Source organism: Ambystoma mexicanum, chromosome 6q (genome assembly GCF_040938575.1).
Source record: "Ambystoma mexicanum isolate Mex_15411 chromosome 6q, UKY_AmexF1_1, whole genome shotgun sequence".
NCBI lineage: Eukaryota > Metazoa > Chordata > Amphibia > Caudata > Ambystomatidae > Ambystoma > Ambystoma mexicanum.
In genome coordinates, this window is record NC_090937.1 from 1,607,432,156 (window position 1) to 1,607,457,934 (window position 25,779).

The 25,779-nt window shown below is 43.7% G+C and overlaps 1 protein-coding gene across 1 annotated transcript in view; it reads right to left on the bottom strand.

Moving 5' to 3' along the window:
- LOC138515659 (uncharacterized) overlaps positions 1-25,779 on the bottom strand; it is a 231,206-nt gene that overhangs the window by 161,093 nt on the left and 44,334 nt on the right. Inside the window, exon 2 of the mRNA XM_069630344.1 lies at positions 1,701-1,796. Within this exon, the coding sequence (XP_069486445.1) occupies positions 1,701-1,796 (96 nt within the window). The remainder of the gene's footprint in view (positions 1-1,700; positions 1,797-25,779) is intronic.

Consider the following 25,779-nt stretch of genomic DNA (forward strand, 5'->3'; position numbering starts at 1 on the left):
AAGGTTTTTTCTGGTGAAAAAGGTTCCGTATCCCGTCCCTTGGAAGGGACGCCCATACAGTATGGAGGAAAGGGCACGGGACGTAAGAGTATGACAGATAGTAGGCAATTGTCTCAACAGATTGCTCAAAACTCTTATTTTCTCTATTAAGGAGCTTGTATTTCAGAGTGAACCATATGGAAGCTTGTTGGCTTTTTAGGCCATGAGTATAGTTCAGGGACAATGTGTTTGTCTTTGAAGCAAGACAAAGTAGAGCAGCACTGGTTAAAATCCTGGTCCGGTGCTTAGAGACTGGTGCCTAGTATAAATCACGTTAAAAAAGATTCATGAAATCAATTAATATATTTTCGTGTAAAGATTAAAGCTTTCTTTGTGGCCATATTGTTTGTGGTGTCGGATATGCAGGTATTAATGGCATTAAATAAATTGTCTGCAGTTCCTGTCTTGTTTCAACTCATTAGCTGAGGTTCGGGGTCTTGCAGTTTTCCAAGAATCACAGCAAGTTTGATTTCTTTTCAACGCATGATTAATGTTTAAGGGGTACTAGCGATGGTGCTTAAATGTTGAGGAGAAAAGATTGGTGAGGTGGTTACAACAGGATAAATGACCTGTGAATATACTGTGGCAAAACTCTATCAGCAAAAGATGTCACTGAGAAAATGTCAAGCGACGTGAATGGGTCCTTTAGCTAAATGATAGAAATTTAAGAAGCCATGTTTACATAGAATAATGTTGTAGTTCGTGTTTCTCCCTTTTCCAGCCACAGATGGAAGTCTCTTCATATGGTAAGGCATTGACGGCCTACTGAACGGTTATCAACCACATCTGCTAGGTTCTCTGTAAGCAATGTGTTGCATTAAGGTGGTGTGAAGCAAAGTGATTCGCGGTCCGAGCTGTTGTGGGATCATGAGCCTTGAACGTCCATAGCGTATTCATCGGCAACTTTCACCTCTTCTCTTGGTCGTTCTGTTGGTGAGTTTAACTGACAGCCCGTGGTAATGGATCACTATGAGGAATACTATATCTATTTAGTCCTCACAATACATTGTATAGATTTCCGATGGTTGTTGACTATAGAATCGATATTGATGCCAAGGAGTCTAGTTCCAACATTGTCTGATGATGAGGCATGTTGCTCTGGTACACTAGTGTACTGGTGAATACTGTACTGCAGAGGAAGTGTGACTGTGATGGTATGGTACTCTCTTATAGTGGTGATCCTTGCTGTGCATTTGGAGGTAGGTATCAAGGTCTTTGAAGCTCTTGGGCACTAGCATAGTGATGACCCCTGCGCTATTAGTCTCGGGGACACTCATAGTGGTGCTCCCTGCACATCTTCATGATTTGGACCTGATGGTCCTTTAGACTCTAGTGCACGCATCACCACAGTAGGAGTTACACATGATGGCCCGTGTGACTCTAGTTCACTAATATAAGATGGATACCTGCACTGCTGCAGGGTTAGATCTGCTAGTAAATGTGGCACTATGACACTTGTGTATAGTTGATCCCGGACCTGCAGCATTAGCTGAAGCTGCTGGACTGGAAGACAAGCCTTAAAGGTTGGTATAGTACTTGGCAGAGACCATAGGATGTCTAACAGATAGAGTGTTTTGGAAGGACTCAGAGACGAGTCGTGAGGGGATGTAAAGTGGCTGAAGAAGGGAGCTACATGAGAGGATGTTATATAGGTTGCTTACCCACTCGGAAGAGCACGATGTTGATGAAGATGTTGATTGCGGTCATTACTCCCAGGATCACTGCTCGCCTCTTTACACCCAGCTTCCTCTGGGGCCCTGTAGGGAGATCACAGGTTCGCTGTTACATTCAGCAGTTTCAGGCTGCATATAAGGGCCTATTGTACTATTTCCATATTCTTCTGAGAGCTCTAGAAGCACAACCTTTGCCCGCTCACCTCTATGTATTACACAATGTATATAATAAGAAGGCGCCGCTTATATAACGGTTGGAAATTAATTAATATGCATCATTCAAAGGTCTCTTTTTCATTTGCATGTATAGCATCTGTTAATTATTATTAATGTTGCACTTTTACTTTTTGTAACTTTTCACAAAAAAATGTCTGCAGTTCATTCAGGTTATATTCCAGTATACATTAATGTGCCCAAAACCCCACAATAATAATATTTAATAGCATATTAATAACTTTATAAAATAAATGTTTATTAGTGTGATTGGTTATAAACAAACCTTTGGCCATTGCAATAAAAGAAGCATACAAAGACATACGTGAACATTAAATAACATGAGTACATAAAAGTAAAAATACATATTTCAGAGTGAAATAAAACCAGTGCAACAACACAAATCAGTACTTAAAAATAAAAAAACTATTGTAAAAAACTGCTCCTCTTTCTTTCTCTTTTCATTCACATTCAATTCAATAATTTACAGTGAACAGAGCAGCCTAGAAATAGATGTAAATGTGCAAATAGATCAACATATAATTAATAACCAATGGTTTAGTGAAAACCTCATATCTTTTAAGGTTCTGTACCAGAGAACGAAAAATAATTATTTAGGAACAGAGCTGAACCTGATCTTGTTAAAGGTAAGCTTGCATTAAAATCTTATAAGAGTGAGATTATACTGGCTAAATATCCCTGTCTTCAGAAGCAGATACATCTGGCAGATAACAGACCAGAATCCCTTTTTAGGACAATTAGTAATTTTGTAATCCTACTTATCTAAATTTTAGTTACTGAATTCTGAAAAAATGGCTAATGATTTTAATGTGTTATTTTTGCTCGATTGAATTGGCCAGGTTAGATCTAATATAGATTCTACTACAGTGACTGGTCACTATTGACCAGGTGAGGGATGAAACGGTGACTGCACCTGAATTATAGAGAAACCTATCATCAATCTTAAACCACCTAATTTTCCCTATGACCCTATTCCGGCCTATCTGGCCAAACAACATGCGCAAGCTCTTAGCAATCCCATTCACACCTTGGTTAATGCCTCACTGACTCAGGGCTGTGTACGACTGGAACTAAAGAAGTTATTCCTTACTCCACTGCTATGGAAGCCCACATTGGGCCATATCATTCTTTTAAACTATCGTCCAATTGCTGGTCATCTCTGGCCAGCAAACATTTTTGAGAAAGTTTTGACCTCACAGTTGCAGAGGTATGTGGAAGAAAATAACATTCTGGTTTCCAATTGGGGTTTAGGCCAGGTCATGGCACGAGACAGCTTTATTGGCTATCAAGAATGATATCCTGGAGACTGCTGACGAAGGTGACATCAGCACGGTTGTCATGCTGGACCTGTCGGCAGCCTTTGATACAGTTGATTTAGCCATACTTAAACCTAGATTGACGTCTTTGGTAAATGTATGTAAGGAAGCCATTGAATGGTTTGACTCATTTCATGTTGATCGATTTCAACTGGTTAGGATGGGCCCTATTTGTTCAGAAGCACTACCAGATACTTGTGGAGTGCTGCAGGAGTCATCTCTGCCACCTCTTCTTTTTAATATTTAAATCCACCCACTGCTTAATATTTTTACACAATTTGACTTACAGTGCCATTCACATGAAGATGATACACTGATCAACATTTGTCTAAAGCAACCTTTGGAGGCAGTGGAGCGAGTTGCAAAGTGCACCGAAAAGATTCAACTCTGGATGTTGGAAAATAAACTCCAGCTGAATCCCTCGAAAAACGAGATTAATATCTTTGCCCACAAGAAGAGGTTACTCTCGGTTCCCTGCCCTATTTTATTCCAGACCGCAACCAATTATACACAGTCTGTAAAGAATCTGGGTTGTATTTGGCAGTCAAGTGTTAGTTGTAATTCACAAGTCAATCATATTCTGAAGTCTTTCTATTATCAATTGAAACTTTTAAAACCTGTGCTTTCATTGATTTCTAAGAACGACCGTCCCATTGTAGTAGGCACTCTTGCCAATTATAAATTGGACTACTGCAATGCTCTGTTGTCAGGAATCCCAAAATACCAACTGCAGCACTTACAGGTGGCTCAAAATTCAGTACATCGCTTGATTTTTGCAGTGCCATGGAAAACATCTATTTCAGAGTTCCGGAGAGTCCTCCATTGGTTATATGAATAACAGCGGATGGCATTTAAGATCTTATGCCTCGGTTTTTAAATGCATTCATGGGCTTTCTCCAACGTACCTGTCACCTAAAATCATACCCCACTGTCCCACTCGCACCCTGTGTTCTATAGGACATGGTCTATTAGTAATACCTTTTCCAAGAACAACCATTTGAGAGATAGACAGTTTGACCATGCGGGCCCTCGTGCTTGGAATTCCCTTCCAGTACATCTGTGTCAAATCAATTCCCTACCCAGGTTCCAAAAGCAACTGAAAATGTATCTGTTTAAACAATCTTTGTGGCCAGTTTGAAGCAGGTACCTTATTTTATTCATAGTCCGCTGCCAGGTTCCCATGGGGATATGCGCTCTAGCAATATTAAAATCGAAATCAAATCAAATCAACCCGTAGAAAACTCCTGGAACTATACTCTAGCGGTAAATGGAGATTAAACAGTCAATATTAAAACCACCCTACTTAAAAACAAAACGTTTTAATAAAAGCCATTTCTTCAATATTTTAAAGCAAATGTAGTTACCGTAAAAATCCAGGGAAAGAGAATTGCAGATCGGGAAGCCTAGATATATATACTTGTCCACAACTTCCAAAAAGGGCATTTTAATATGTCCATTGTAAGGTGGGTTTCTTAACTTTGCCACCAATCATCAAAACCTTTGTTTTGGAAATATTAACTCTTAGATTATTCTGCCGGGTATATGTGGATAGCTTCCAATGAATATTGGAATCCTATGGGGGTACGGTCCAACAACACAGTATTATCCGCATATCCAATCCATGCGACGTGTACGGTACCTAGTCGTTGAGGGAAATTGTGAGCCACATTGATAGAAGTATCCATATTGAGTACTGATGGCAGTATCCATCTTGCTAACATACAGGTTGTATGCAGTGGAGCTCAAACGCAGCCCTGCTGTACTCCAGTGTTAGTCGAGATCTCTTGTGTAATCTCACCGTCCTGACTCAAACGTACAACCACAGATGTATCTGTGCAGAGGAAAATCAGAAAGTAGAGTAATGAGAGATATATTCCCCATTTTCTCAATTTAGTCCAGAGTGGAGTCCTGGAGACTGTATCGAACGCTTTTCTGAAGTCAATGAAGCAAAGATGCAGCCTGTCTTATACCCTGGCTTTACAAGCCGCTATGATATATTGGAGGGCATTAATATTGTAGAGGGTACTATGCCAACTCTCTTAATTCCACCAGACTATACCATCCTCAGAACGGATAGGACCCCCTTGCATGGAGGTGATGTTGCCATCATCGACAAGAGGTGGTGTTGCCATCATCGCCAAGACTAAACTCCATTTAAGACCATGCCCCATTGAAAACATTGCAGGTTACGAAATATTGCTCGCCAAACTTCCCATAAATGATAAAACAACTATCAACATAGTAGTTATCTTTAGAGCTCCTAACACCAACAGCCATCCTGAAACAGACATCCCTTTACTATTAGATACACTCATCAAGCCCAACACCAAATGCGTCATCTTGGGAGATTTGAACCTAGCATTTAGTGATAGCCTAGACCCTAAAGCAGAAGCACTACACTCTTCCCTGAAGGATATGAGCTTTATCCAACCAGTGAATGCTCCCACTCACATCAAAGGATGAACCCTAGATTGGATTCTCTCTCTCAACACAGATACTTCCATCGACTCTATCTCTCCTCTAGACTGGACAGACCCTTATAACATCAAGTTCACCATCAGCACCAATGAACCCCCTCAAACCAATCCCAATACCACCAACTCCTATGAAACCAGAAATCCTCACACCCGAAACCCTAGTGGCTTTGCTCTCCAAAGTATTAGATACATTGTCTATTTCCAATGACAACCCCTGCCTACAAGCAGAGGCTTACCATAGCTGCTTCTCCTCTACCATCAATGCCGTAGCTCCTCTCACCACCAAAACTAAACGCTCCGACAAACCATCATGTTTTTGGTTCAATGATGATCTTGTCACACTTAGGAGAACCAAACGCGCCCTTGAACAAACTTTCAGGAAAACATCGCACAACAGAGAGTGAAAAAGACCTACAAAACAGCTATTATGACCCATAAAGCGAATGCCTATAATGCTCGGATCAGTAACGCTGTGTCCGACTCAAAAGAATTCCTCTCAATCCTAAAAGAATTGGGAAATCCAGCCCCAGCCACAAACTCCACCAATACCAGCAAAGAGTGGTGTACCACTATCCAAGACACTCTAGCTGCCAAGATTGATTTACTTCAAAACAAAATTACAACCAAAAAGCAACTTCTAGCAGATAAATCTGCTCCTATCAATTCCCCTCTTGCTTCTCCACTCTTTTTGATTGCTTACTCTCTGTTCTCTCCTCCCCTCCCCTCTCCCTTTTCCTATCTCCTCCCCTCCTCCCCTTACTTTCTTATATGCACTTACTCTATTAGAATTGTCTCCCCCGTGAGGGGACCTCGTAATCAGGCGGGACGGGGTTGACAGCGCCGGCACCTTTACCGGCGCCGTTCACCCCGCCCCGCCTGGGCTATAATGAGGCCCAATATCTTCCCGATCAAAACCATCTAAAATACAAGAATCCGGATGGCACGGAAAACCGACTGTGTATTAGCAATCAGGAGGAAGATATAATTCCCTAATGGCAATAATCCATTCAACTATCTTCCAGTGTCCTAATCCGGTTCCAGGGATGTGGAAATATGTACATTCAATGGCAATCTGATCCCGGAGCACACGCATTAGGGATCATCCCAGATCAATGCAAACACAAAGCATCAGAGGAATAACATGTAACGATGTAACAATAGAACTATAGTAAAGATAAAGTAAAGGTAAAGCCAAGGAGTGCAATAAAGTGTCTATATCCAATGGTGTCCCTTTAACCATGCAGAGATACTGATCATTAATCAGGGCGTCATTTCAAGTACAGTTTCCAAGTAAAGACCACAAGCAATCTGCTGCCCGGGCTTGTCATATGTTCTTGAAGCTATTTTTGACATGCATACATAGTTGCCATAACAATCTTTCCCATGATTGCATGCTCAGAGGATGTTTTTATTCTCATGGAATAAATGTAGCTTATGGAGTTGTGTGCTCATTTCTTTTCAGGTTCCCCTTCGCTCCAACATCAACATTTTTACCAAATGTAAAGGAGGCGGAGAGGAACTCGGGTGAACACCCCTGCATGTGTGTATTACAGAGAGTACTGAACTGCACGCATCTTTCAACAAAGTGCATGACCAAAACATACGTTGCACGGAGTCCCCATGACTGCAACCCCTTCAACAATCAGGAGTCTGGGCTAATGCCATCGAGAACATTTTAGATGGTGTCTAATCGGTGCGTTGCATTTATGTGTTTTTTAGGTTACAGGAAACAGAAATACCCACATCCTCACACCATCAATCTGCTGACACAGCGTTCCTTCGCATATTCTGTGGAGTGAGCAGGGTAGGAACATGTAGCAATCTTGATAGATGCCGTTGTTCTGGCACATCATCATTTCACGTGTCGATAGGGATCTTTCATGCGTGTCATCTGTTATCACTTGCTCAACATGCAGTAGAAGAGCCATGCGAGTAAGCCAGCCAACGTAAGCCAAATTCAAGTGCTCTGTAGCCTCACTAACAGTGTTAGGGATGTATAGGGTCATTACAGTTTTGCTGGTCTGCAAGAATTGGTGATAAATTGCCAGTAATTCCGGCACTAGTAATTTTTCCAGACTGGCAAACCACAAGTTTGCCTGTCGGGGTACTGATTTACCTCCAGCCTAACCCAGTAATTCTGGAATATCAGGCGGAGGAAATGGTGCCGGCCAAGGACAAGAAAAAATTGTGGTTGGAAAGGGTAGAACATAGAGTATTCCATCTCCTTCCAACTGTGTTTAGTCCTCTATTGGCCCAATGGAGTGGCACTGCTCAGAGGGATAGCTCAGGAGCAACGTCTCGGGAGGATAGCTCAGGGGTAACGTGCTTGCCTGGGAAGCAAGAAGACACGGAGCAACACAGGTTTCATGCCGGTGTCTGTGCTTAGAAACCTCTGGGTATTAAGCACATTATAAATAACATATCATATCATATCAGAAGTACGATTTCCAGGTGGCAGTTCCGGTCCCCCATCATTTGTACCAGCCGTTAAAACTTTCATGTTGACTCATACATTCTAACGTCTCCAAATAAGTCTCCTGACATGTCCCTCTAATTCTGATATCATTTCCATACGCAGTGATGTGGGGATCGTCTGCGTCAAGTATTTGAGCACATCTATACATCCAGTTATTGATAGTGACATTATATTCCATTTGTTTAAATTGGCCTATTACAGACACCTTGGGAATAATTCATTAAAGATGTTTGTTTTTAAATCTTCACAAATATAAATTCCTAAGTATAACACTGTAATTAATTGGGTGCTGTCCTCCACCCAGCCCACCTGATCCCACTGGACGACTATGCGAACTGGAAGGACTTCCCGCTACCAGTCCAAAATTCCTAAAAGAGATCAATAATGTTTGGCAAAGTTCTAGAGTATTGACTGATATAAAGAAGAATTCCGTCCTCATACAGAGAGATGTTCTGCCCGTGTCTCCCTATTAGGATCTCTGTAAGTCCTAGAGTATTGACTGATATAAAGAAGAATTCCGTCTGCATACAGAGAGATGTTCTGCCCGTGTCTCCCTGTTAGGATCCCTGTAAGTCCTAGAGTATTGACTGATATAAAGAAGAATTCCGTCTGCATACAGAGAGATGGTCTGCCCGTGTCTCCCTATTAGGATCCCTGTAAGTCCTAGAGTGTTGACTGATATAAAGAAGAATTCCGTCTGCATACAGAGAGATGTTCTGCCCGTGTCTCCCTATTAGGATCCCTGTAAGTCCTAGAGTATTGACTGATATAAAGAAGAATTCTGTCTGCATACAGAGAGATGTTCTGCCAGTGTCTCCCTATTAGGATCCCTCTAAATCCTAGAGTATTGACTGATATAAAGAAGAATTCTCTCCTCATGCAGAGAGATGTTCTGCCCGTGTCTCCCTATTAAGATCCCTGTAATGTGTAGAGTATTGACTGATATCAAGAAGAATTCCATCCTCATACAGAGAGATGTTCTTCCCGTGTCTCCCTATAAGGATCCCTGTAAATCCTAGAGTATTGACTGATATAAAGAAGAATTCCGTCTGCATACAGAGAGATGTTCTGCCCGTGTCTCCCTATTAGGATCCCTGTAAATCCTAGAGTATTGACTGATATAAAGAAGAATTCCGTCTGCATACAGAGAGATGTTCTGCCCGTGTCTCCCTATTAGGATCCCTGTAAATCCTAGAGTATTGACTGATATAAAGAAGAATTCCGTCTGCATACAGAGAGATGTTCTGCCCGTGTCTCCCTATTAGGTTCCCTGTACGTCCTAGAGTATTGACTGATATAAAGAAGAATTCCGTCTGCATACAGAGAGATGTTCTGCCCGTGTCTTCCTATTAGGATCCCTGTAAGTCCTAGAGTATTGACTGATATAAAGAAGAATTCCGTCTGCATACAGAGAGATGTTCTGCCCGTGTCTCCCTATTAGGATCCCTGTAAATACTAGAGTATTGACTGATATAAAGAAGAATTCCGTCTGCATACAGAGAGATGTTCTGCCCGTGTCTTCCTATTAGGATCCCTGTAAGTCCTAGAGTATTGACTGATATAAAGAAGAAATTTGTCTGCATACAGAGAGATGTTTTGCCCGTGTTTCCCTATTAAAATCCCTGTAAGTCCTAGAGTATTGACTGATATAAAGAAGAATTCCGTCTGCATACAGAGAGATGTTCTGCCCGTGTCTCCCTATTAGGGTCCCTGAACGTCCTAGAGTATTGACTGATATAAAGAAGAATTCTCTCCTCATGCAGAGAGATGTTTTGCCCGTGTCTCCCTATTAAGAACCCTGTAGGTTGTTTTCCATTGCATATCTCGATTGCCATGGGTTCTAAAACCAATGCACATAAGAGTTGATAGAATGGGCACCCTTTTCTCGTACACGTATGAAGGGAGAAGGGGGTACAAAACAGAGCCATACATAACTGTTGATGCTTTAGGATGCAGGGAGAGCAACTTAATCATAAGCAAGAAATATCTGTCTAGATGAATTTGCCAGGACAGCAACAATGTAATCCTATCTCACATTGTCGAAGGCCTTCTGGGCATTGAGGCAAAACATTGCGTCTTCTGGTTTGCCGGTCTAGTTAGCATGTTCAGCAAACTTCTCACTTTATGAGCAAAGTGCCTGCACACCAAACCCTGTATGATCATGGAGGCCCATTTAGGGTAAGAGTAGTTCCAGATGCAACAACAAGCACGTAGCCAATGTGTTTGCAACAATACTGAGTGATATTGACCTATTAGAACTGCAGCATCTGGGCTCCCTCTCAGTTTTATGGAAGAGCACAATGTTGGCTTCATACATAGAGGCTGACAAGTGTCTGACATCCTTCGCCTTCCCTTAGCAAGGGACGAGATTGCTATAACAATCTCAGAATAGGACATAGGTTTAATAAGCGACTGTATGTCTTCAATGGTAACCTGGGGAATGTCAATATCCTGGAGAAAGGAAGGTAAGAGTTTTGGGGCATTTGGTGGAGAAGCAGCATGAATATCAGGGTAGTTTTCCACAAAGCAGTGATTTATATCTTGCTCTTTCACGACTCTTAAACCATCATTATTGCTTATCGATTCTAAAAGTCTAGCTCATAGTTCACACTTTAAGGAAAACGCCATCAATCTATGAAGTCTTTCTCCATCATTGAGAATGGATTGCGGACGCTTTGCTCTATCGCTGCGCGGCAGTAAGAATACCTTACAACTCTTCTGTCTGTTCAGATAAGGTCTGAAGCAAAGTGTGGCATCACGAGAGTATTTGTGCTCCCAGAGGTGTCTACATTTCAGAAAGCAATGGTCCCTTCCTGTTACCAAGAATGTATTTAATGGGACCACAGGGAGAGGCATTGACTCATAAAATGTCTTGAATGCATCCCAACATCTAATGATATGAACCTATCCACAATGTTCCCAGCCTAGATGGCTTGCTAGAAGGCTGCTGCATTGAAAGTCAACAAACACCGGGTAGTGATGATTGGTGGCAAACGATGTTCTACGGACAAAATAGAAAACTAATTTATGCCCTTGTGTGTTTTCTAGAGGACTTGAAAGAACTTTTGTCCTATACACCTAGTGGCTTTGAATGATCGTTCAGTGGGCAAATGTTGCCAATCTTGACTTTTTTATCATTTGGTTGAAGGCCGGCTCCGAGTAAGTGCAAGAGGCAGGGGATGGTAGGGCTGCAGATACAGTCCCTAAGTGTGCAGTAAGACCGGAGGCAGTGCAAGGGGCTACTGGTCGAGTTGGAGCCTGGTGCCCATTAAGGTTCAGAGGGTGGCCAGGTAACCAGTTAGCGCTGCAGACAAGTACATTGGCAGGGGAGAGAGAGAGAAAACAGAAGTGAAAAGGAAGGTCTTGAGTTGCTTCCAGAACCTTAGGTGGTCCTGCTGAAGTTTGAGGGAGGCAGGGAGGCTGTTCCAGAAGGAGACACCTGCTGAGGAGAGTAATCTATCCCCCACTCGCTGCCTGGAGAAGCGTCTGACCCTCAGAGAGTTGGAGGTGGATGAGCAAAGGGCTTGAGAAGGAAAGTGCTCAGGAAGAGTTGGATTTAATGTGGTCCCCGGATCTAGACAGCCTTGTGGACAATGCATAGAGTCTTGAACTTGATCCTTGCACCCACCTGGAGCCAGTGGAGAGATTTTGAGGGCTGGAGAGATCAAGGACAAGTCTTGCAGTCCTGTTCTGGATAAGTTGCAGAGGGCGAAGAGTAGAGGCAGGTAGATTTAGAAAGAATCTGTTGCAGTAGTCCAGCCTAGAGAAAACCAGGGCTCTGGAAAGTGTGAGCTTCTGGGGGAATGTGAGAAAAGGAATAATACATTCGAGGAGGTGCAGTTGGTAATGGGACTTCTTAGAGAGGTCTGTGACGTGAGGAGAGAAGGAGATAGTGGAGTCAAAGATGACACCAAGGTTTTCGCCTCGCAGGAAGGCACAGGGAGAGAGCCCAAGGAGGCTGGACAGAGTGACAGAGAGAAGGTGGGAGCTGGGGTCCAAATGGGAAGGATCTCAGTCTTACTGGCATTAAGGCAGAGATCTTTGGAGGTGCACCATTCATGAATTGCAGATAGACATTCAGGAATGAGCGAGAGAGGAGAGGAGGCAGAGGGGAGCCTGAAGGAGAGCTGAGTGTCATCTGTATAACTCTGAAAGTTACAAGAGAAGGTAGAGATGAGGTGGGCCAGAGGTGCCAACTAAACGTTGAAAAGCCAGTCCGAGAGGTTAGAGACCTGGGGAACACCGCATGTGGAGAGAAAGGTGGTGGAGAGAAAGGGTGCATGTTGGACCTAGGAAAGTCGATCCAGGAGGAAGAAGGTCAACCAGGCTAGGACCTAATCTGTGATGCCCAGCTTGTCATGGAGACGATTGATCAGGATGGCGTGGTTGACTGTGTCGAAAGCAGAGGAAAGATCAAGAGGAAGAGGACAGAAGGAAGGCTAGAGTCGAGATTAGAGAGCAGGTCTTCACTGGTGTTTCCGAGCTTCTGCCTGTTCTGAAGCCAGACTGATGCTCATGGAGGTGGCCGGAGAGGGGCTGTAAGAGGTAGAGGGAGCGGAAGAGGAGAGAGAGGACAGGATGTCCTGAGGTGAAGTGAGAAGCCAGTGCCATGCAGTGGGCCTGGGAGGGAACAGGCCCTCATTAAGTGAATCTTTCTACATCTTGACCTTGTTCAGTGCATGCATGTGTGAGAGGCCTACAGGTGTACATGCAATGTGCCTGATATGAAAAAGTTAAAATGTACACCATATATGGTAATTTTGTCACATGGGTTGCACTTGTTTCACGAGAGAAAAAAACATGATTTTGTTGGACTGTACATGTTAATGAGTTGTATTTTTTGGTGAAATAATGTTCCCCGGAATGCCAGATATCTACACTCAGCGGATCAAGATGTGAATGGTAGGGATAGTGGGTGTTTGTTGATGATTAGGGTGGAGACCCTTCACTTCCTAAGGTATGTGGAATGAAAGCTTTCATATTCCCTGGACAACGTAGCCAACTCCTGGGCCTCCAAATGTTTTCCTTTACAGATTCAACATTCGTATGTTATCTCAGCGATAGTTCCGCTATCTATGTCTTTGCATCGGATTACTCAGTCCTTGTGTATTCAGAGTTTTGTTTTATTTAATTTGTATTGTTTAAAGAACAAATCTAGCTTGAGAACAGGGTAAGTGCAGACAACAGGTGTCAAGTGCTGGTAGTGGGACTTGTAGGGATACAGGAACATTCCTGAAGCGCATGACAAGAGAAGGATTGTTTGCGGGTCTTCTCTTTGCAGACGAGTTGTGATTCACCCTGCTTGGTCTGCTTGCTGTGTGAGAAGCGTGTACCACCAGATATGTGGAGCTTAGCTGCTAGGTACACTGGTGTGCTTCTCGTGACTGCTTTGTAGATGCTACATGCAGTCTTAAACAGTATTCTGGCTTGGAGTGGAAGCCAGTGTAGCTTGCGTACGATGGGGGTAATACAGTCAAATTTCCAGCGTGGTGGACTGCTTTTAGGAGACGCTAGTGAGCAGCTGGGAGCCCTTTCAAGATAACATTTGCCCCATCGGTGTGTGGGACCACAAGGGCCTGCACTACGGTCCGGAAGTCCTGCAGCATAATGAAGGTTATATATTCTGAGCCAGTCTATTTGTCCCTCATTGGTTGCATGTTTCTGGATGGACAGGCTGAAGGATTTTGCTGAGTCTGAGAGTTGTGGATCAAATCCTTCTAGACGCATATCATTGAGCTATTGTTAGACAAGTTATATTTTAGCGGGTGGACGGATAAGCAGAAATTCAGTCCTGTATGGGTTTATTTTGAGGTAAGCAGTCGACATTCAGGACTGGATGATGGCTAGGTAATCACAGAGAGCAGAGACGAATAATGTCCTGTGTGCTATTTACTCTGATGTACAACTGAGTATCGTCTACGTATTGGGGATCTTTGAGGAGAGTGCCCAAAGGCACCATGTATAGGATAAAAAGGATTGGTGTGAAGATGGAGCCTTGAGGGACTCTGCAGGAGACCTGGATTCTGTTAGAACACAACAAGTCCATTTCAACAGCCTGGTGTCTTCCTTAGAGTTAGTAGGTAAACTAATTCGAGTTAGCAGGTAAACCAATTCAGGACAGTGCCAGAAAATCCCATCCTGTCAGCAAGGAGGGAGAGAAGGATGTGGTGGTTGACGGTGTTGAATGCAGCTGAGAGGTCAAGGAGGACGAGGAGGGCATGAGTCGCCCTTATCTATGATTTGGAGGACATCATCCACCACCTGGATGGTGGCTGTCTCAATGCTACACTTGGGGCGAAACCCTGACTGGAGGCGGAGTTGTTCGATTCTGCCGTGCAGTTGTGTAGCAACTACCTTTTCCAAGATTTTAACTAAAAAACAGGAGTTTCATAATATGCCGGTAGTTGGCCAGGTCATCTAGCTCTAGGGTTGATTTTTTCAAAAGAGGCCGCATCAGACTAGTTTTCAGTGTGTCCATGATTGATGCTTCTGCTTGGGAGGCATTGATGATGCTGAGGAGCACATTGGGTGCTAGGCCCGTCAATTGATTCATGATGGAGGCAGGAATTATATCGTCTGAGTAAGAAGTAGGTTTGAGGGAGGCAATCATTTTTAGGAGATCCAGGGTTAAAGGAGAGGAGAGAAATCAGTTGAGATGGGCAGTGTGCGTGCTGGGGTGCAGGTGATGCTAATGCTGTGAGAGGTTGATTTGATGGTGTAGAGGAGGCCTTTACCCCCGTTCTTATGGTAGACTGGCAAATATGGTAATTAGGACCAATATTTTACTCTCATGTCCAACATTGCAGAACTTATGATTCTTGTCTGTTTAGGTAAGTTAGGGTGCCCTTATTGAAGGTAAAAGTACAATGGAAAGGGCAAAGTCTGAAATGTTCAGGGGAGAGAAGACCGAAAGTTATTTTTGGAAAAATAACTTTCGGTATTTTCTCCCTCGAACATTTCAGCTTTGATCTTCTCACCCAAATCCCCAGCATACAGCAGTGTACAGATGACTCAAAACATCTACTACTAGTAACTAAATTAGACCACACAAGCTCCATACTAGCATACAGCAGTGTAGAGATGACTCAAAACATCGACTACTCGTAACTACATTAAACCACATGATGCTACTCCATACTAGCATACAGCAGTGTAGAGATGACTCAAAACATCTACTACTAGTAATTACATTAGAACATATGATTATGCTCCATACTAGCATACAGCAGTGTACAGAAGCCTCAAAGCATCTACTACTAGTAACTACATTAGACCACACAATAATGCTCCATACTAGCATACAGCAGGGTACAGATGACTCAAAGCATCTACTACTAGTAACTACATTAGACCATACTATTATGCTCCATACTAGCATACAGCAGGGTACAGATGACTCAAAACATCTACTACTAGTAACTACATTAGACCATACGATGATGCTCTATACTAGCATACAACAGTGTACAGATGACTCAAAACATCTACTACTAGTAACTACACTAGACCATGCGATTATGCTCCATACTAGCATACAGCAGTGTACAGATGCCTCAAAGCAACTGCTAATAGTAACTACATCAGACCATACGAATATGCTCCATACTAGCATACAGCAGGGTACAGATGACTCAAAGCATCTACTACTAGTAACTACATTAGACCATACGATTATGATCCATACTAGCACTGAAATTCCTATTTCCCATGAAATCTTTAAATTATATAAATCATGAAATCCCATTCTCCCAACTCTCAGAAACCTTCGGAGAGGTGGCAGAGAGGCAGTCACTGCAGTCACTACTACGTTTTGTTTGGTTTGTTTGCTGTGTCTACTGGAGGCATGACATCCCTCACAAAACCCTTTCTACACTGCGGAGCGGCACAGAGAGGCGGCATAGAGGCAGCCATTGCAGTCTGTGCAGGCCCTGGTTGGCCATATGGCCTCGCTCCGCTTGTAGTATTTACTAAAGACCCCTCGGGGACCAGGTGAGAGCGATAACAGTGGCAGACTGCCGGCAGTTTATTGTGTTCTTTTGGGAAAGGAGTCGTCTTCACAGAGTCTAATCTGCCTCTGATTGTCAAGCAAGTACCAACGCTAAACCTAAACAAGGCAGAGGGTGGTGACTGCAGGCCTTATTGTAGAACAGGACTCCGGAGTGGAACAACAAAAACAGATAAACGCATCTGCAGTCTGATGGGTTCTTCAAAATATGGTGCGCCCATTACTAGAATCGGGAAAGTCACAAATGAGTTAGACCAGTTATCTAGGTCTATATTGGGCCCCAACCAACCATGGTCAGTAGAAGAATATTGGTTCCTTTCTCCTTTTGCCGAACGCTCAGCCTGTGCTATGCCTTGCAACAGAAACTAGCAGCGAGTATGAGCAGAGGAAAGCGGCTAGGCTAGGCTAGTAAATTGAAATCGCCCAGCAAAAATCTAGAGGGCGTTGTGAGCAAATAATTTGATAAACAAATATTGATGCTATTTTTTCAATATATAACAATGGCTCGCTGCTTAAAATGTGTAGAACCTTTAAGGGCTATTTATTGGGAATCAATTTGCTGCTGAATGAAAACCCTACAGTAACTACTGTGTCTAACAGTCCTAATTTGATAGACTTGGCTAATCAGACCGAATTAGATGACGCAGACAGTATTGAGGAAGCTACCTTGAGTGTCCTGCATAAGAACGCTATGGAGATTGATGCTGAAACTATCCTACAGAAAATGGTCTTAATTTTAATTAAAATGGAAGACCTGCATAACATTTGTTCTGATATGGCTGCGGACCAATTGCAGCTAAAAACCATCACGGATAGAATTGAGGACATCATATTAGGCTCATTCCCACAGGCTAAAAGAATTGCACAAGAGGCACCATCGGGGGCCATGATATTGAACAGGACTAGTGATTCTAGGGTGCCACAGGTAGAAAGACTCAGCTCTGCAATTTTCCCGAGCTGGCCACAACCCTGAATCTGAATGACAATGATGCACTAGATGCACTTTGCAACAAACTTTCTATGATGGAAAGGGAGGAATCTGATAGCAGTTGCATGAAGGCCATCACCTCCAACCGTACAAAACCGGTTGCTTTCCTGAGCGCACCGCCCCTGCCAAAACCGGCTTGATTTAAAGACAAAAGTCTGAGGGCCCAGAAGACGGTTACTGAAAACCAGGGGGATGTCTCCATAAGGCAAGTAACCCTGCTTGGGCTGTTGGATAGATGGGCCTGCAAAAAATCTTCTCTCCCTTGTTACTGGTCAAGGTATCCAACAATCCATTACCAACGGGCCCGACTATGTAGACTGCCATGTGGCCCATAGGAGACGTTTGGAGGATCCTGGTGGTGATGGCTATCAGCCATGTGATCCTAACCATTTCTTAGTGGAGAATGGGGCCATATCTCTTCGCGAGCCAAAGGCCCTTGAGTATGGCCAAAGAAGCATGGTGGTATGTGAGAGGAAAAGTGCGCCACTCCGACTTGCCACAACCTGGACGAGCCCCTTACTACTACCATCAACATGCCTCCCGCCTTACACCCTCTGCTTGAAATGAATGGTCGGCCTTGGACTCCCAGGTAAAACTTGAAGAACTTTACCTCACTGCCGCCAGTCTTTTTATTAACTGCACGGCTCTCTTGCATCTCTGGTCATCTATTCCAAGTCTGTCATCCATTGGCAGTAGAGATTTGAACTACCAGCATGGTACAGCGTGCCTAATTGGGCACTGATACATTTCTCTACCCCAGCTGTTGTATCTTTACTGTGTATCTGTGCAGAAACGTTAGGCTATAAACTAACAGTTTGCTGTGACCAAAAGAAGAAAATAAACTGAAACTTAGACGCTTCGCCAATAATTACAAAAACGAAATCCTACTCAAAAAAGAAAACCTCTTCAATGAAAGAATCTGTAACGCAAGTCCAAATACCAGAGAATTATTTGCTATCCTAAGGGAGCTGGAATCCCCCGTACCTCCACCCGACAACATTGCCAAAGACAAACAATGGTGCACAAGCATCCAAAATGCCCTGGTAAATAAAATTAAAATGCTCCAAACCAAAATCTCCTTAAAAAAATACTCCCTAACTCCCAATGAGACACCACTCACCACCATCCCCATGACTACTAACTCACCTCGCCTGGACCCATTCAAATTTAAATAAATATCAATTCTGGAAACTGAAAGGATCACTGCATCCCTCAAACCATCCAACTGTAAGGGTGACAGTTGCCCAGCACAGTTAATTAAGGACGCTCCAAGGGACTTAGCCCCCTTCATAACCAAACTGATCAATGCTCCCTTCTCTTCCAACACTATCCCAAGCAACCTAAAAGAGTCCTGCGCCCTACCTCTCCTCAAGAAGCAAACTCTAGACCCCGCTATTCCTACTAACTACAGACCTATCACCACGGTACCATTCCTTCTCAAGATGTTAGACAGAGTATCATACCTACAAATCCAGTACTATCTTGAAACTTACCAACTCCTAGGTACCCGCCAATCATGATTCAGACCGCAGCACGGCACAGAAACAGCCTTAATTGATCTCAAAGTACACATTGACAAACTCAATGACAGGGGAAACACTGCCATGGTACTCCTCCTTGACCTGTCGGCGGACTTTGACCTGGTGGATCACGCAGTCCTGTGCAAACACCTGGTATCAGCTGCCCACTTTTCAAATGAGGCCCTAGCCTGGATCCAATCATTATTGGATTGCCGCACAATGAGAGTTTTCTCCACATTGGCATCAGCAGACCCTATCAAATTAACTTGCCGTGTACCCCAAGGTTCTTGCGTCTCGCCAACTCTATACAATATCTTTAGAAAGCCCCAATTTCACAAATTGGACAGACTGGGTGTCACCTACACAAATTACGCAGACGACACTCAGATCCTCATTCCCCTTTCGGGCAATTTCGACTCTGATACGGCCTTAGTAAACAAAATATATCTCATCATTCAGGCATGGATGGACTATGCCTGAATGATGATAAAACCGAAATCCTGCTCCTCGGATATGCTGCCAACTTAAAAAAACGCAGCCCCAACTACTCAGCATTTAACATTGATGGCAATATAATCACAGTTGCCAAAACAGTGAAAACACTAGGCTTTCACCTTGACTCGGCCCAAACACTAAAGAAACAAGTTAACTCCTTAGCATCTTCCACGGCCTACACATGCAAGCTCATTAGGCAAGTAGAGATTTCCTAACCAAAGCCAGCTGCATCATCATTGCCAATGCCCTAATACTCTCAAAACTTAACTATTGAAATGCTCTGTACTTGGGAGCCAACAAATACTTCATTGACAAAATTCAAACATTGCAAAACAATGCCCTTAGAACTGCCCTCAATGTACCCTCCAAAGAACACATCTCTAACACGAATGGCTCAAAATTCGCGACAGAATCTTACTTAAGACAGCATCACTTACCTTTAAATGTCTTAACAATGCAGCCCCCCCCCCTACCTGGCAGCAAGAATAGTGAGAAAAACATCCACTCGCCCCACTAGAACTGCCAACTCCCACTGCCTACAGATATCCAAATTTAGACTAAATAAAACAGGTGGCAGCAGCTTCACAGTTAAGGCAGCCCAATACTGGAATGCTCTCCCACTTGACAACAGAACAGATCACTCCTACTACAGCTTTAGACAGAATATTCTCACATGGCTACATCCCAATGACCCCCAAGACTAACCATTTATCAATCGATACCTATTAACCTGACTGTACATATGTATATTCTTTAACTGATTTATCGTGATGTAATGTTTCATATTTATATTGTGCCTTGTAACTAAGTTTTTAAGCAATCTTGTTTTCTGTTCTCTGTAGCGCCCAGTTACCTTTGGGTTTGGCGTGCCATACAAAATCAATAAACAAACAAACAAACAAACCACTCCTGTCCGTTGAGTAACAACTGTGGTAGCTTTAATCCACCAGGCTTGGGATGGGTCCAGTAAGTCAGTAAACAGGCCTGCTATCCCACCTCTATGAAGATCGGGGACGTATGGGACCCTGAGGGTGTGTTGGGATGGAAATGAGCCTATCTCGGTTTTTAGGTGTTTTTAGGTGAGGCGAATCCCATTGGAAATCATGTAGTGTACAAGCTGCATGGATATAATATAGCACAAATGATAGATGCATAACCCTTGTGTGCACATAGAAAGAAACGCCATTTTACAGTTATCACAGATGCAGAGTCTGACAGGGCCGAGCTACCCAACTCTCGGCTCCATGAAAGGATTTGACTAGGCCCAGATCATTAAGACAGGATGGGTTTGCACAACCAGTTCTTACGGAAGCAGCCTCTTGTCCCTCCATTGTTGCACTTACTTAGTATCACAGGAAGGAATGCACCCTGCAAGCCCATGAGACAACACCAGGCTACGCGCAGTGCCTATTCATCACAGCCAAGCTGCCAGCAGGCCTCTAAGCACCACCAAGCCTACCATGTGCCATGGCCCACACCATTGACCTGATCCCCACCCCCCTGTATTCTAAGATAGTGAACAACCCCAGCCCAAATCGTAAACCCACTGGCCATAAAAGATTTTCCCCCTGGCACCAGGCCCGAGCCTCCCAGGTGCATGCCATAGTGATGAAGTAGTAGGCTTAGCATATAATCACAATTTTTACAATGTAATTTATGAGCGAACTGACCTTCACTCAGCAGAGAGATGAGCCCAGCTGACCATGTGGGAACTGACAGACGGCGGAGAAGGGAACCAATTGTAGCCTGGTATCCCCTATGGTTCAGGCCTGTATATATAGTGACACCAATCAACGATGCCAGTTTTTACGGTATACCTATGATGCGTTTGCCCTTTTTAAACCATTCATTGTACTAACTGGGGTCAGAACGTTCTCGAGCAGCAGAGTCCTTTGCTGATATTTTGTATTCTGTACAATTAAACCTTGTTATCCTTGCAAGCTATCTCTTCTGGTGTGAGAGTAAACAGGGACTTGCCTTCAGGTGTGTCCTCTAACAACCCACTCAAAAAAGTGGTTACACACTGGATTGGCTTATTTCCCAAAAGCTTGCAGTCTCCCAATTGAATGTGGTTCCATGTGTATTTCTCTATCCAACCCTCCATCCAAACCGTGCTCTTTGCCTCGCATTTGCAAACTAACACGTAATCTTAAAAATATTACTGCTGCTAATTTGTCTGCATTGCTATCTTTGTGATTACGGCTGTTGGCTAGCTTCTCTGATTCGTCCTCTCTTGTGGAACACCTATCCACTGCAATTAATGAAGCAATTGTTCATCTTGCCCCACTGAGAGTGAAATTAATTAAACCCAAAACGCATCAGAATACTTGATTCTCTGAAGACATCATTGCTGCCAGGCAGGCTAAAAGAGCACTAGAAACAGCTTGTCAAAAGAACCCTGACGAATCAAGCCTCATGGCATATAAGCAATCAGCTCGACCTTGTAAAAAACTCTGACTGGTGTCAAGAGATCCACAATGGTTTTATGTCAAAAATAGCATCTCTTAAAGAAACTATTAGGATTATTCAAAATTCCTCTAAGGAATCTGCTTCCTTGGAAAAAACTCCTAATATATCTGCAGATAAGTCTAATAACATTCCACACTTCTCATTGTGTCACTATTTGGAGTAATAGGTGCGCAAGATAATTCAGGACCTTAAATCCACCTCTTGCCTCGGAGATGACTGTCCTACTGACATCTTCAAGGACTCGCATGAATTATTGGTGCCCTGGCTTACTAAACTTACTAATCTATCATTCGCTGAGTGTGTTGTACCATCCTCCCTTAAGGTCGCTGGGGTCACACCTTTGCTGAAAAATGCCAATCTATATCCATCAATTGCTGACAATTACTGGACCATAACTAACATGCTATTTATCCTTAAAATCCTAGATGAATTAGCATATCTTCAACTTCAAAAACATTTTGAGGCACACAACATCTTGGGCTTGCGACAGTCTGGCTACAGAGCACAGCATGGGGCTGAGACCGCCATGCTTGACCTTAAAACCACCTTGGCTGGCATGGCGGACAAAGGTCATCCTACCCTGTAGTTGCTCCTAGACCTCTCTGCGGTCTTCGATCTTGTTGATCACGCTCTGCTGGTGACTACGCTCAGAGAGGTCGCCCACTGCTCCACTTTAGCATCTAAATTGATAGCTTCCTTTTTGGGACATCGGACTGTACAGTTGTGGGCTGGGGATGATCAGTCCTCTCCTGTCATCCAAACATGTGGTGTCCCTCAGGGCTATTGTTTGTCACTGCTCTTTTTTAATATATATATCCGGCCCCTGTTTGACCTGTTGAACACTCTGGGTGTCCGGTAAACTGTAATATATGGATGATGGATGACACGCGATAGTGGAGTTTATAAATATTGAATACTATAGTAAATTAAGTAACAGAATTTGGTAAGGAGGAAATATGAGCACCACTGGACTCGGCTCAATAGAAACTGTTTCTCTTCAATCTGGCCACAAAGTTCTGTTCACGTAACAGCACCTCATGGGCACAAGAGCCGGAGGATTCCATATGAAGGTGACGTACACATGGCTGGAATGCTACAAATCTCCCTTCCTTTGCGACAACATTTACACACACAAAAGTAAAATAAGTCTTTACAAGGAAGATTAAACTTCACACAAAATCTTCCATGTAGCGAGGTCTGCGTCTGACTCTACCCCAGCTTGACAGGCGAGGTATATCTGAAGTGACACTTGGCAAGGAAAATTCCAATGCTTTTCTCTTCCCTTCCACATTCCTCACACTCCCTCTCATATTAGAAGCATCAGCATCTGCTCTCTCAACGACAGTCCTGTCACCACGTGCTTGCACCAAACATACTCTCTCCATATTCCATATCCTACCATCTTCTATTCTGATTGCATGCTTGAATACTTCAACCACCTTTACTGCTTGGGACCACCTACATGCACCCTTCCTCACAGCTGGTGGAAGCTTAATTCTCACAAATTCCCCCACTGTCGGGGTCACGCTTGGTTTCCTATCAGGTAAAAGTCTATCATGAGCAGACTTGTGCTTCAATTGGATGTTCCTAATCTTTTCACACACAGACCCAAAATCCTTCTTTACATCTGTTCTCCTACTCAGCCACAATGGCAACAATTTGGTGTTTGCCTTAAGACCCTTGCTCGGTTCAAATGGAGATAGGCCAGTTGTAGAGTGTGAAGTCAAATGGTGAGCAATTATCTTGTCTCTCATCGTTTTCTTCCAGTCTAATCCATTTGACCAAGCCCATCGAATCGTTTCTTTGAGTACTTTATTAAAATGTTCAAAACTTCCATTCGACTGGGGATGATAAATGGCACTCTTTTTATGCACAATAGAATTATTTATACAAAAATCCTCCATCTCTTTGGAACGGAACTGAGTGCCATTGTCCGTCATAATGCTACTTGGAAAACCTTCTCTACCACAAATCTCCCAAAGAAAATCAGTAACTATCTTAGTGGTAATACATGGCTTGATCAGTACCTCCACCCACCTAGTTAATAGATCAATTACAACTAAGCAGAATTGACGTTTCCCATAGCTTCAAACAGGGCCTAAAATATCCATGCCCAACTCATCCCACGCTTTCTTCGGGATTTCCGTCACAAACATTGGATACTTCACACTCATGCAAGCTTCCTCACTCTCATTACAAAGGATACAATTTCGGATCATCGTCTCAATTTGAAGATCGCACCCTGGCCACCAGAAATCATTTCAAAGCCTCTGTTTAGTTTTCACGATCCGTTGGTGGCACCTCATGGCCTAATTCAATAAGTCTCTGATGTATTCCTGACGGTGGAATTATTCTATCACCTCTCATAGCCATGTTACCATGTACGTTGTTAGGGAGAATTCTCTTATAAGGCTAATTTCCCAAACCTAGTGAGTCCCCCAGCAGCTTTGCTGGATTTTTGGGGTTTGTTTTTTTCTCCTGCTAAGAGTGAGACTCTTTTCCTCCCACTCTTAGGCATGATTTGAGGTTTGTCTTTGACTTTGTATGTGCTTATGGGCTATGGGGTTTCTTTTTGCTCCATAGGGTATCATCTATTTTTTATGTGTGTGTTACACAGCACCCTCAGTGCAGTAACACAGGGGTGTCATAGTGACCCCCAAACATAGACTCCATACCCTGGGACTGACTACTGTCTCCCAGGGCATGTAAAGACACCATTGACTTTACTAGTCCTAAATTGTGAACAGGACCAGTACAAACCATCATATTGTGGAAGTACTGGAAGGGGTTAATTATATTGCCCCTGGGTCTGTTTTCAAGGGGGCACTGTCCAGTCCCTCCTTGTCGAGTTTCTGGCTGGTGGCAGTGGTTACCACACGAAATATTGCACCGGAATATTCTCTATGGGATTTTCCCATTGATTTTAAACGCATCACTTTTTGGTGCAATGTTAAAGATACCGCCGGTTTATTTATTTAATTTTAAATTTATGGTTGGGACTTTTTGCCAGAACTCTTTTCTAAAATGGCGTTCGTGTCCGTCTCTGTAACTCTGACCAAGGTCGAGCCCTTTGTTCCACTTTTTGGCAGGCTTTTCCACAGAAGCACTCCAAATGGTGCCACTCTGTCTGGGTTCCACAGGATGTGTGGGGAGGGGAATTGGCACCCTGGACTGCATTGCCTTAGCAACTCAAGCTGCACTCTTTTCTGATTGGGCCAGTGGTGAGCCGCCCGGCTCACCACTTAGCATGTTTGAGTGGCAGCTAGGCTGTTCAGTGGGTGATTTTCTGCCTAAAAGCAGGGCCTTTGGGACTGGAACTTCAGACGTCGCCACAGGACCTAAGAATCCGAAGAGGGAAGAAGCTGAGCCATCTGCAACCGACAACACCACCGGTGGAGCCCTGCTGCAACGAACTTGCCACTTTCCCAACGACAAGAGAAGATCTTCTGCTGGACGAGTCTTCTTCCTCTGAGCTGGTGGGACCAACCAGTTCGCCCTTTTCGCCTTCCAAAGACGTCTGTTGGTCGAAACGCCCGTGCCAAACACCCCGGCGGCCGGATAGCCAAGCTTCACCACTTTGACCGCGAATAAAAGGAACGCACCTTCTAACCGGAGAACTCCGCGGCTGGTTTGATCCCTGTGCAGTGCATCGACGCCAAGTTTCCTCCTCGATGAGATCCTCTCTTCCCCTGGTTGGAACAATGAACTGCAACCACTGCCAGGAACAACTGCCACCGCTGGAGCTTCCTCTCTCTTTAAGGTACTGTGTTCCACCTGGCCTCCCTTTCTTCGGATTGCTAAAGGTGACCCTTAAATCCTTGGCTTTCCAACTGGGTTGGCCCCAGACCTTCTGAATGTACCTTCTTGAATCACCCCATTGTTCTTCTGAACATTCTGCAAAGACTTTTAGTGCATTTTAAACCGTGTGATCCTGGGCACATTTTGATTTGCTCCATTTAAAGTGGGCCTGGCCTATGAACTTTGGCTCTACAGTATATACTGCCTTTCTCCCCTTGCTGAGAACTCCTAAAAGTGTTGGGACCTGTTTTATTTCTATGCTCTGCTTTTGTCTTTCCCTTTAACTGAA